Raw genomic sequence first — 13,988 nt, 5'->3', positions numbered from 1 at the left:
GACCAAATAACCCCCATCCCCACTGCCCCCACCTTCTCCCTGGGATCACTCCCCAAATAAACTCCCTGTGCACAAGCCTTTGTCTAAGCTGGGCTTTTAGGAGAACCCAGGCCAGGAATGAGCAGTTATTGAGTTCCTGGCACCGGGGTATACATTAGAGCAGGGGTCAGTACATTTTTTTCTATAAGGTGCCAGATAAAAAATATTTTAGACTTTGTAGGCTATAAGGTCTCTATTGCAACTTCTCAATTCTGCTGCTGTAGCGTGAAAGGGGCCCTAAACAATCCATAAATGAATGAACCTGGTTGTGTTCCAATAAAACCTTCCTTATAAAAACAGGCAGTGGGCCAGATGTGGGCCACAGACTGTGGTTTGCCAACCCCTACATTAGGGCCACACAGATGAGTAAATCTGATCCCTTCCTCCATGAAGCTTGCAGTCTTGGGTGGGAGGAGCAGCACCTACAAATGAGGCTGCAAAGGTGTCTGCAAACATCACTAAGGACCTTGGACCCCATGCTAAGGAATTTTGGCTTTATTCTTTGGTGATGGGGAACACTGAATATGTTCTCAGATCTAGTAGCAGCTGCAGCTGGGAACAGGTTATTTCATGTGCAAGAAATGAATTGCTCGTTTTCAATATTTCTGTGAATCCCAGTCCTGCCAGAGGGCTGCCTCCCCTGCAATCCATGACCAAACTTCCCATCAGATGGCCAAGTTCCCTTATCTGTTACCCTTGAGGCCAGAGGTATCTCAGAATTCAGAATATTTTTGGATTTCAGAAAGATAACACAGGGTACTTTCCATATATTTTGTAACATCCCCATCAGGGTCTGTGGCAGCATCAAACACATTAATATTTATACTAAAAGACTATAAATAACTTCAAGTCAGTTCAAGGCAGGTTTGGGTCCTAAATGAGTTAAGAAAATATCTTTTGGATTTTAGAGCTTTTTGGGTTTCAGAAATGCAGATGAAGGACTGTGGACTTGATTTGTTTTGTGTTTCACCCCTAGACTGTGACATCCTCAGAGACAGTCTCTGAACCCTCATTGACTGCATGCAGTAGGTGCTCCATAAATGTTATCAAGAGAGTGAGCAGACAAGAATGGCAAGAGAACATTGTTGATGGAGGGATTCAGTGGAAGAAGAGGCTGGTCAGAGACTCTGGTAAAGGACATAGGGAGACTTAAATGCTCTGATCAGGATTCTGGACTTGATCTCGAAGGTGATGGAGAGCCGCCTTCAAGTTCGTTATGTAAGCAGTGTGACTCAGCTGCGTATGAGGACAGCAATTCTTATACCAGTAAGAGGCAGAATCACAGGGCAAGGAACTAGTGTGAGCAGTACAAGGTTCCTGCAATAGTGAGGCAAGAAGTGCCTGTGAATAAGGCAGTGAATGTAAAGCAACTGAGAGAAGGAAGAGGCAGTTATGGCAACTAATCATGTTGGGGGAGAAGGAGAAGTTGCAGGTGAACTTGACCTGCCTGAGATGGTAGAGTACAGTACTAAGATCACAGACTCCGGAACCCAGATGCTTCTCTGTTTAAATCCCAGCTCTGTCACTTACCCTGTGACCTTGGGGAAGTTACTTAACCTCTCTGTGCCTTAGCATCCTCTTTGGTATCCACTTCATAGGGTTGCTCTGGGGATTAAACGAGTATTATAATGCACCTAGAGCAGGGCTTCGCTCTGGGCTATTATCACTGCCTGCAGCCAATCATTGTTTCATAAGGTTGAATTCCCCAAATGATTCACCAAGTGACTATCTCCTCCAGGGTAAGGCAACCCACATCTCAAACCCTCCCAAGAAGTGACAAGTGGGTGTCAGAAGTCTAGTAATAAATGTATGTAATGAAGGTATGGAAAGACAAGATCACTTCAAGGGACAAAACTTTTATCAGACTTAAGGGGATAGGACTTCCCTCTGATGGGGTCTGTAAACATCTATTCTATTCACAGAGGCTTTTTCTTTCAATCAGTCACCACTTTGCTGTAACAGTTTGCAGTGTTGAAGCATGCCACAGAAACTTTAAGTGCTGGGTCATTCAATTGTAGGGAGAAGGCTATAAGGAGGGATGTCTTAAAAGCCTGTAATTTAGAAATGTTCAAATCTTTGCATCCAAATGGAAAATGGAAATGGTGTCAGGTTTGTGCCAAAAGGAAAGTTGTAATTGCTACGTGCTTCCCTTCCCAGCCCTCCTGGGCAAAGGAACATAACCAGCTACGTGGGCTTCAGAGCTGTCATCTACAGATATTTAGCAGACTCTGCAGCTTACACTACCAGTCTGCCTTCTCCCAGGAATATTACCCAAACACAGCAACACAAATGCCCATTTTTGAAAGTGAGGGCTCTGCAACAAAGTTAGTGTCTCCCCTTTCATCTTTCCTGGAATTTGCTGCCAGATGTAAGCATCCAGACTAACTTTTTAGTGAATCTTCCTTCTAGCATGTCAGTCCACTGTTTAATCCACTAATGGCTCCCTTGTTCCTCTTGAATCAAGTTCAACCTCTTCATCCTGACATTGGAGAACGTGCATGATTTAGCAATGGACTTCGGCCCCCAATGACCTTCTAATCTCACCAAGTCTGTCTGTTTACTGTCTCCCAGTGCCGCCATATTTACTCTCACCTCTAAGTTCTCACGTTAGTTTCACTCTGTTCACTCCCTTCACCTGGAATGACCTCTTCCCTTCTGCCCCTTTATCCACACCCTACTACTGCCTTCAAGATATAAACTAACCTTTCTAAGGAGCTCTGGTGCTCCCAATATCACATTCTTCATTCATCTACTTTCTGACTAACCATGTTTAATTTGTCCCCAGTTCATGTCTGTCTCGGGTTGGCTAAGTTTTGCATACGTATTTTTATTTACACCACAACTAGACTTCAGGAAAGTGTCTTGAAAGTCAGGATCCTTGTTTATACTCTGAGTCTTTCTCAGTGATGGTCAACTCTGGACACATGGAATACTGGTTGTGATTGGTTTCTCCAATACCACCTTCCACAAGAAAAAGAAGGAAACTTTCTCATCTAGATAAAGGGTATTTCTCAACTTGAATCAAGGCATCAGTTTGATACCTGTACTTCCTGTTATACTTAAAAGTGAATTATAAGAGTATTCCCATTAAAATCAGGAATAAGCATGAATACCACTATTTAATATTCTACTAGAGGTGATAGATAATAAACTAAAATATGAAAAAGATACAAAGGTATATTTATTCATTATTTCCCCCCAAAATGAAAAATAAGCATTAGAACTATCAAGAGAGTTCAGCACTGTCTAAACTCAAACTCAAGGTACAAGAATCAACAGCTTTCCTAAACACAAGCAATCAATGATTAGAAACTTTAACAGGAAAAAAGAGCCCATTCACAAAAGTAATAAAAGTATAAAATACCTGTGAGGGAAAAAAAGCCTCACAAGAATGTTTAATTCAAATGAGGAAAAATTACATGACTTTCCTGAAGGACATAAAAGACCTGAAGAGGGGATATTCCATATTTCTAACTGGGAAAACACATTGTAGGTTGCTACAATATAAAAACATATTGTAGGGTTTGCAACACCATTCAAAATCCCAATATAAGTTTTTATTAAACACAACAAACTCATTCTATGATTCGTCTGGAATTATGAATCTGCTTGAATGGCCATGAACATTTTGAACCAGAAGATTAATGAACGACGACTTGCTATCAAAACATAAAATAAAATTATGCTATAAAATGGTGTGGGTTTCGTGCAGGGATAAAAAGATCAACAGAACAGGACATGTATAAAAATTTTATATTTGTTAAAGTAGCATTTCAAACAATAAGGGAAAGGACAGTATTTGATAAATGGATGTGAAACAACTACCTAGCCATTTTGAGAAAAATAGGTAGATTTTCATTTCCCAGCTGTGCTGGACAGCTCTGGTCTGTCCCTCCAGCTACTTTCTTCAACCTTCCGTACCCTGTTCTTTGCATGAGAGGAGAATCTGTGTGAACTCTATCAACGAGGCTTCGTTGTCCTCGTGGTTGGAGTCAAGGTCAAAAGGGAGAATCGACAGGGAATCAAGACTGGGATCCCTGTGGGTCACCTCAGGCTAGTAGCTTCCCTTAACTGAAGTTCTCAGCCCCTGGGAGGTGGTGGTCTTCTCTGCCCCGTCCTCTGCACACTCCTTTCGCCCCTTCAGACATGGGTGCTAAAGGCTCCTCTCACTTTTATTTTGGCCACACCATCATAATCAGACCCCTGATTCAACGACCCTTTGGCACTTCATGCGGAGCATGCCATCTATTTTTTTCTTCAGGCTTACTGATACCATATTATTCACAAAATTAAATTCCAGGAAGATTAAAGACCTAAATTTATTTTTAAACCTATAAAAATATTAACAATATGGGAATATATTTATAACCTTGGGTGTAGGAAGTTTATTTTAGACAAGATACAAATCAAAATTCATAAGAGGAAGGATGGATACATTTGACTAAAACAAAATTTCAAATTTTTGGATGATTAGATACTCACAAGCAAAGTTAAGAGAAAGATGGAGAGGAATATTTGAAATTTATAACAAAGTGTTATTATCTGTACCATAGAAGGATCAATTTTAAACATAAATATATTTTAAATATATTAAATTATATATTTACATATGTTTATATATAAAATACATAATATAAAATATATTTCATACATATAATATACACATATATTTTATATATAAATATATGGAAATATATAAACATCAATTTTTAAAAGAAACATTATGGGAATAATGGACAAGAATATGAATGGGCCATTTACAAAGAAGAAATAAAAATGGAATAAATATTTGAAAAGATTCTTAATATTACTAGTAATCAGGAAAATATAAATTACCACAAGACACCATTTTTAACCATCAAATGGGCAGAACTTTAAAGAATGATAAACATCAAGAGCTGTTGAGGAACTTCCCTGGTGGACCAGTGGCTAAGACTCCACACTCCCAATGCAGGGGGCCCGGGTTCAATCCCTGGTCAGGGAACTAGATCCCACATGCCACAACTAAGAGTTCACATGCCGCAACTAAAGATCCCACATGCCACAACTAAGACCTGGTGCAGCCAAATTAAAAAAAAAAAAAAAAAGTTGTTGAGCAAGTAAGGAAACAGGCTCTCTTGTTCACAGTCAGGGAGAGTGTTTAAATTGGCAAGCTTTTTGGAGGAAAATCTGGCAGTGTCTATTAAAATTATAAATGTCCATCCCTTATGATCCTACTTCTTGGCAGCTACCATGGATAAAAACTTGCATATTTGCTCAAAGAGGTATGTATAAGGATGTTTATTATAGCATTATTGGTAATAGTAAAAAACTGGAAACAATCTAAATGTCCATCAACTGTGGAATAACTAATACATTTGCACAGTAGATTATATGCAAAAGTTTAAAAAAAGAGATAGATCCATATGTTCTGACTTGGAAATATCTCTAATACCTTTTATTTAGTGAAAACCCATTTAATTTCAGGACATCACATAGACCATGATACCATTTGTGTAAAGGGTACTTGTATGTTTTTTATATGCATATAAACTCACAGATAAAAGTCTAACAAATACACGCCAAATTGATATCTATTGCTACTTTGGGGTAGAAGACTTTGGGATTTATTGGGAGAAATGTCAGTGATTTTTCACTTTTTTTGTATTCTTTATTTTTCTGTATTTCACTATTTTCTGTATTGTTTGAAATTTTACAATGTGAATGTATTTACATCTTACCTATAAAATGATTTCTTTAGTGAATAATTATAGATTACATTTAATTCCTTCAGAAAAAGATAAAAGAAAGGAAGAACATGGGGCTTTAGCATTAAATGGAAGTATGACTTCAAGAAACTTGCCTAATTCACTGGGACTTGTCTCCTCCTGCATAAAAGGGGGAAGTTTGTTGTGAAGATTAAATTAGACAAAGCCCGCTAGATGTGCAGCTGACTTCATGGTAGACAGTACTGGTTGTCCCTTTCTTTCTCCTCTATTTGGCCTGTGAGAACCTTGAGGGCCAAGATCTTAACTTCAGTTGCCTGTACACTGTGGACGTCTGTGCAAATAGAAGCTCAGTTACATTTACTGAAAGAATGAGTGACTGAACAAGCCACATTTGTTTACTGTTAATGGATAAACATATGTTCACATATGTTCACTGTTAACGGTAAACAAGAGATGCCTTTTTGGTTTCCACCAGGAAGATCAAAGGCTTCTGGTTTGTGAGAACAACAGTCAAAGAAAACCAGAGATCTACACCAAAGGGATAAGGGTTTTAGAGCAGGAAGACTCATCACACAGACCTGATATTGGAGAGCCCCTCTGTGGAGTGACAGGGCTGCCATGGGCGGGGGTGTGGGTACTGGAAAGCCAAGCTGAGAACCCCGTCTCCAGGCTGAGAGAATGAATATACTAATGGACAAAGGCCAGGCTGTATATGACAGTGACAATAGAAATCTGACCCCCAACCTCTGCAGTAAATGGCCTGGGAAGCCAAACCACAACGTCTGCAGCCATTAGTCCAGAGCAGTTAGGACTTGGGCAATGATGTCAACTGTCTAATTCTTGCCCCACTGCCTCCTCTATTTCCATCTCAGGACCAGTCAGAGAAAGCCTAATATGCTCTCCAAACCAATCACATCAGATGCTCCATTTCTAGTTAGCCTGCTCTCAGCTTCCCCATGCCAACAATCTCCAGTCAGAAAATACCCAAAATCTTCTCTTATTTTTCACTGTAAAGCTTTCCCACTCCTCTGCCTGCCTCTGAGTCTCTGTCAAATGCTAGTGATGGCAGCTGACTTCCTTGCTACATAGCAAGCTCTGAATAAATAGCCTCTTTTCTCAGTTCAGTGGTCTTCGTTTATTCCCACAAGGCCTTCTCCCACACTGCAACTAGATACTAGATACATGTTATATATTGGGATTTATACTTATACATAAATTCTACTTCTAAATTTAAAACAAATCACCAATGTAGATTAGTGCCAAAAGCCAAACTTCCCAAGGAATCTGAGGAAGGATGCTCAGCTTGTATTAAACTAAGAAAAAAATAAATGATGTCCATACAGATGGCAGCAAAAAGAGGCCAAAGACAAGACTGAGCCTGGACAATGGACAGAGGTTTCCAGAAATCTCTGCGAGCTTTTTTTTTCTCCCATAAGCCAGGCACAGCTGGATCCATAAACTGCAGGGACTGGAGAGCCTAGGTGGAATGCCTCCTTATCAGTCTCTCCTCAGGGCTGGGCTGTAGTTCTAAGTCTTTAGAAATGTCCACCTGCCACAGGTTCAGACAAATGAACCAAACATATACATAAGGCCTTAGGGGATTTAAAGAAGTAGAAGATGGTTGGGAAGTTCCCAGCCCCTAACTCCAGGAAAAAGGGTTTCTTGGATGCTGGCATTGGAGCCTTGCCTATCTACCCATGACTATTTGCCTGTCTGAAATCCTAAAATTCCCAGCAGCACTCTATAGAGCCTTAAAATGTCTTTAAAACAGGTTATAGCCACATTTCTCAAACTACTTAATGTTAATAGATGTCTCAGCAAAAAAGGAGCTTTGAAGTCAAGTTTGGGAAATGCTGGGTGAAACCAAGTTAAACAGACTTCTTTTTGGCAGGACTTTGCAAAACATTCAATATGCTAATATATGTTGTGAATCTCCAAGAAGGAGATATATACCATACAGCATTTTCCAAAGTTATTTAACCATAGAAATTGATTTCCTGCCCACCTATTTACATCTCCCTGAACATCATTCTATAACATACAATTTTGGAAGCACAGGTTTGAGATAATGCTACCTTTCAGGGGAAAACCATTGGCTGGCTCATACCTCTCATCATCTATTGTAACTCACCAAGATGAGGATCAAGATGCCCCATAGGAAGTGGTGCAAGAGGGCAATTTTGATGGGAGAGGGAAGAAGACAGGATCATAAAGCAGAGCCTGGGGCCAACGGAGGTTACAGTCAGGTCTCAGGTCAGCCTAGCACAGCTTAAGGATAGGGGGTGTATTCAAGATGGAGGAAGCCAAAAATTATCCTCGCCCAGGTCATAATTTTTCTTGACCAGCCATAGGATCATTATCTCTAGGAAGATAGAGAGTAACCAGCAGATCATTGTATGGGAAGAAAATAGAGATTCAGGTGATTGATTCTTTTCATAGCACTTTACAAAAGACCGCCCATAGTCCTGTTTTAGAGTCAAGATAAGGGAGGGCAGAGAGATGATACAATTTGTCTGATGCCCCAATAAAGGCACTTTTCCTTCTGCAACCGCACCACGGAGACTTCGAGAGAGCACAGGAAAGGGGAGTGAAATGTTCCAAGGATTCCCTTGTTCACTTACTTTAGAATCACACAGCCGGTTCCTGCAGGTGGCGCTATCCAGAACACCTGGATCCGCGTCCTCCTCCGTGGGGTGCTTTCGGTGACCGCAACGGGGCAATTACTCATAAATTGTGTTTCTTCTTCATCTATGATCTGTGAAAAACCAGTGGAAAATAAACACATTAAAATGCAATGTCACTTTGGGAAGTTTCCGTGTTGACACTTCCTTAATTTTATTTTTAAATCTGTCATTTTCTGTTAGTAGTTCTACATCCCCAAGACACCAGAATAGTGCCTGGCATAGAGGCCCACTTAATGCTTGTTGAATTAACGTAAGGGCAAGGATGTAGCACCTGTTCTCTGCTCTCTGGGACCAGGATCTTATGTCAGCACTTTGAGGGACAGGCCACTAGGTGTTGATCTTGCTCATTTCACTACAACAACCTGTGTCCCACTTCAGGGAAGGAGGAGGGTGGGGGAGAGATAATCCAAAGCAAACACTATATACCTAGACGTTGTGATTCAATTTTATAGCTTGAAATTAAAATGTTAAAAGAAAACCCCCCTTTGGAGTAAGTATACCAAAGTACATAAAGTCGCCCAGCTCTATAGCACTGTTTACTCCTGCAGCCTCTCCCTTCTTAATTTGTGCCTTATACTGGTGTTCTCCCAAGTTAACCGTCCAGATTTCCTATGACACTGCAAAAAAGCTGGTAGCCATTCCCATTCCACAAGGCTGTGTTCACCATTTCTCCTGCTTGCTTTTGGGTCCGCAGCCAGGACTTGCCTATCCCTCTCATAGAACCACAGACTGTTAGACCTGAACGGATCTTTTGGGGGAAATCATCTAAATCCAATGGGTCTTAAGTGCCAACTCCAACTGATTGGTAGTAGCTGTGTCATGAGTGGTGTTACTAACATTAACAGAAAACATTTATTGGGTGTTTAGTGTAGGCTAGGTACTAAGCTAAGTGCTTTATATGAATTACTCATTTAATTTTCAAATACAATTTAATGAGATCATTATATCCATACTGTATTTATTTTACTTAAAAAGTTTTTTAATTCCTCTTTTTTTTAGGAAAGCAGGTAAAAAATTAAGTCACATCATATACTTTCATCACTGTGCAAAGCAAAGGCAACGTTTTGTTTATCTCTATATTCTTTATACGTCTCTCATTTCCTTCCTTTGTTTACCGCTCACTTTTAAGTATTTAATATATGTCCTTCTGAATATCTATATCTACACATATACATATATTACATAGATAAGTGTGTGTATAATTTACTTGAAGTTACATAGAGTTGTTTTGTATTTTAATATTTCTTTCACTTAATCTTATAATTTTGAGATATGTCAATGTTACTACATGAGAATGTAACACTGCTATTGACTGCTGCTTAGTACTCCACTGCATGCATAGACCACATTTTACTTATTCTCCCAGTGAGGAGCACTTAACTGACTCCCAGCTCTTTGCCTCGACAAACATTGCTGTAATACAAATCCTCATGCTGCTCTGCTTATGAACCTACCTGAGAGTTTCTCAGCAATATAAACCATGTCATAGGACTGCTTGGTTGTGAGGTTGTGGGTATAATCATATTAATTTCACTAAGTAGTTCCAGATTGTTCTGCAAAATGGCTTTACCTACTTTCATTCTATAAGCTATGCATAACTGTTCCCATGTCCCCATATCCTCACTAGTACTTGTGATTATTGGACTTTCTAATTGTTTCCAATCTGACCGATGTAAAGTAGTATCTTGTTTTCATTTAATACTAGCAAATTTAAGCATCTCTTCATAAATTTATCATGTTTCTCCTGTGAATTGCCTACTCAAAATATTTACCGGTGGATTTTTCTTTTTCTTGTCGATTTGTAGGACTTTCCAGATATGAAATGCTCATCATTTACAAATATCTTTCTGTCACCCAGACGTTCATCTTATCTTTAGAATTCTTCAATAATTTCCATCTAATCAAATTGATCAATTTCTCTCCTATGGCTTGTATTTTTTTGGTCTTGCTAAAAACACTGAGATCACAAAGATATTCTCTAGTACTTTCTTCCATTAGCTTTATAATTTTATTTTCACATTTAGGCCTTCAATCCATTTAGAATTTACTTTTTAATGTGATGGAGTAGGGATCCAACTCGATTTTCTCCATACTGTGAGCTACTTCAAAACAAATTAGTAAACAGATTTTTTTAGAGCAGTTTTACACTCACAACAAAATTGAGCAGAAAGTACAGAGAGTTCCCATATACCCCCTGTTCCCACACATGCACAACCTTCCCCATTATCAACATCAGGCATCAGAGTGGTCCATTTGTTACAACTAATAATCCTACAGAAACCTACCCTGACACATCATCACCCAAAGTCCACAGTTTACATTAGAGTTCACTCTTGGTGTTGCATATTCTATGGGATTTTGACAATGGTGTAATACTATGCATCCACCATTGTAGTATTGTATCGAGTAGTTTCACTGCCTTAAAAAATCCTCTGCTCTGCCGATTCATCCCTCCCTCCCCACAACCCCTGGCAATCATCAAGCTTTTGTTGTAATTGCTTATTAGTTCCCTGAGGTTTTTTGTCGATTCAGCTTTTCCTATGTAGACAACCATGTCATCTGTAAACAAAGACGGCTTTATTTCTTCCTTCCCAATCTGTATATCTTTTACTTCCTTATCTTGTCTTGTTGTATTAGCTAGGACATCCAGTATGATGTTGAAAAGTAGTGGTGAGAGGGGACATCCTTGCCTTGTTCTTGATCTTTGCAGCAAAGTCTTAAGTTTCCTACCAGTAAGTATGATGTTAAGTGTAGGTTTTTTGTACGCTCTTTACCAAGTTAAGGACGTTTATCTCTATTCATAGTTTGCTGCGAGTTTTTATCATGAATGGGTGTTGGATTCTGTCAAATGCTTTTTCTGCATCTATTTATATGATCATGTGATTGCTCTTCTTTCACCTGTTGATGTGATAGATTACATTAATTGATTTTCAAATGCTGAACCAGCCTTGCATGACTGGGATAAATCCCACTTGGTTATGGTGTCTATTCTCTTTATACACTGTTGCATTTGATTTGCTAATATTTTGTAGAGGAATTTTACATCTATGTTCATGAGAGATATGGATTTGCAGTTTTCCTTTCTTTGCAATGTCTTTGTCTACTTTTGGTAATAGGGTGGTGCTGGCCTCATAGAACGAGTTAGGAAGTAGAGAATCAGTATAATTTCTTCCTTAAATGTTTGGCAGAATTCACCAGTGAACCCATCTCGGTCTGGTTCTTTCTGTTTTGGAAGGATATTAATTATTGATTCAATTTCTTTAAAAGATATAGGCCTATTCATATTTTCTATTCCTTATTGTGTGAGTTTTGGTAGATTGTGTCTTTCAAGGAATTGGTCCATTTCATCTAGGTTATCAAATTTGTGAGCATAGAGTTGTTTGTAATCTCCTTATTATTCCTTTAGTGTCCATGGGATCTGTAGTGATGTCCCTTCTTTCATTTCTGATATTAGTAACTTGTGTCTCCTCTTTTTTTTTTTTCAGTTAGCCTGGCTCAGGGCTTATCAATCTTACTGATCTTTTCAAAGAACCAGCTCTTGGTTTTATTGATTTTCTCTATTGATTTCTTTCTTTTTTCAGTTTCATTGATTTCTGCTCCAATTTTTATTATTTTTCCTGTTTATTTTAGATATTATTTGCTTTTCTTTTTCTAGCTTCCTAAAGTAGAAGATTAGATTATTGATTTAAAGTTTTTCTTCTTTTCTAATATGTACATTCAATGCTATAAATTTCCCTTAAGTGCTGCTTTCATTGCATCGCACAAATTTTGATAAGTTGTATTTTCATTTTCATTTAGTTCACAATATTTTAAAATTTCTTTTGAAATTCCTTCTTTGACCCATGTGTCGGTTAGAAATGTGTTGTTTAACCTCCAACTATTTGGGGATTTTCCAGCTATCTTTCTATGATTGATTTCTAGTTTAATTCTATTGTGGTGTGAGAGCAGATATTGTATAATTTCTACCTTTTTAAATTTGTTAAGGTGTATTTTATGACCCAGGATGTGATCCATCTTGTTGAATGTTCCATGTGAGCTTGAGAAGAACGTGTAATCTGCTGTTGTTGAATGTAGTCTATAGATGCCAGTTAGATCCAGCTGATTGATGGCACTGCTGAGTTGAACTATGTCCTTACCGATTTTCTGCCTGCTACATCTGTCCATTTCTGATAGAGGGGAATTGAAGTCTACAACTATGCCAATGGATTCATCTATTTCTCCTTGCAGTTCTATAAGTTTTCAGCTCACACATTTTGATGCTCTGTCATTAGGTGCAAACATATTAAGGATTATTACATCTTCTTGGAGTACTGATCCCTTTATCATTATGTAATGCCTCTCTTTATTCCTGATAACTTTCCTTGCTCTGAAGTCCACTCTGCCTGAAATTAATATAGCTATTCCTGCTTTCTTTTGATTAATGTTAACATTGTATATCTTTCTCATCATCCTGCTTTTAATCTATTGATGTATGTCTTTATATTTAAAGTGGGTTTCTTATAGACAACATATAAGGGTCTTGTCTTTGATTCACTGACAATCTTTTAATTGATCTGTTTAGACCACGGATGTTTAAAGTGATTATTGATACAGGCAGATTAATATTTACCATATTTGTTGCCTTGTTCTTTGTTCCTATTTCTGTCTTTCACACATGTTCTGTCGTTTTGGTTCTAATTGAGAATTTTATATGATTCTATCTATTTGTTTTCCTTTCTTAGCATATCAATTATACTTTTTTTTTTTTTTTGGCTTTTTAAAATGGTTGTCCTGGAGTTTTCAGTATACATTTACAACTAATCCAAGTCTGCCATCAAATAACACTATACTGCTTCAAAGATAGTGCAAGTACCTTATAATAACAAAGTATTCCTAATTCCTTCCTCCTTTCCCTTATATCATTGCTGTCATTCATTTCACTTACACATAAACATATATAAGCATATATAGACATAAGCATATATAATTGAATACACTGTTACTATTATTATTTTGAACAAAGTATTATCTGTTAGATCAATTAAGAATAAGAAAAATAAAAAAATTTATTTTACCTTCCTTTATTCCTTCTTTAATACTCTTCTTTTTTTAAATGGAGATCTGACTTTCTGACCTATATTATTTTTCTTCTCTCTAAAGAACTTTTTAAACATTTTTTGCAAGATGGGTCTACTGGCGACAAATTCCCTCAATTTTTGTTTGTCTGAAGAAGTCTCTATATTTTTTTCACTTTTGAAGAATAATTTCACAGGGTATTGAGTTCTAAGTTGGTGGCTTTTTTCTCTCAACACATTAAATATTTCACCCCACTCTCTTCTTGTTTGCATGGTTTCTGAGAAGTTGTATATAATTCTTATCTTTGTTCTTCTGTAGGTAAGGTGTTTTTTTCCTCTGGCTTCTTTCAGGATTTTTTATTTATCTTTAATTTTCTGTAGTTTAAAAATGATATGATTGGATATAGTTTTTTTGGCATTTATCTTTCTTGGTGTTCTCTGAGCTTCCTGGATCTTTGGTTTAGTGTCATATATTAATTTGAGGAAATTCTCAGTCATTATTG

At 37.9% G+C, this 13,988-nt stretch overlaps 1 protein-coding gene across 1 annotated transcript in view; it reads right to left on the bottom strand.

Annotated features, from left to right (window-relative positions):
- Positions 1–13,988, bottom strand: part of SPON1 (spondin 1) — a gene marked incomplete at both ends in the record, with an annotated part of 272,489 nt that overhangs the window by 183,276 nt on the left and 75,225 nt on the right. The window contains one exon of the mRNA XM_079709166.1: positions 8,369–8,502. Within this exon, the coding sequence (XP_079565292.1) occupies positions 8,369–8,502 (134 nt within the window). The remainder of the gene's footprint in view (positions 1–8,368; positions 8,503–13,988) is intronic.

The sequence above is a fragment of the Hyperoodon ampullatus genome, assembly GCF_949752795.1.
Source record: "Hyperoodon ampullatus genome assembly, chromosome: 7".
Classification (NCBI taxonomy): Eukaryota; Metazoa; Chordata; class Mammalia; order Artiodactyla; family Ziphiidae; genus Hyperoodon; species Hyperoodon ampullatus.
Note: the sequence above shows the minus strand (reverse complement) of the source record. Positions and strands in the feature narration are given on the sequence as shown.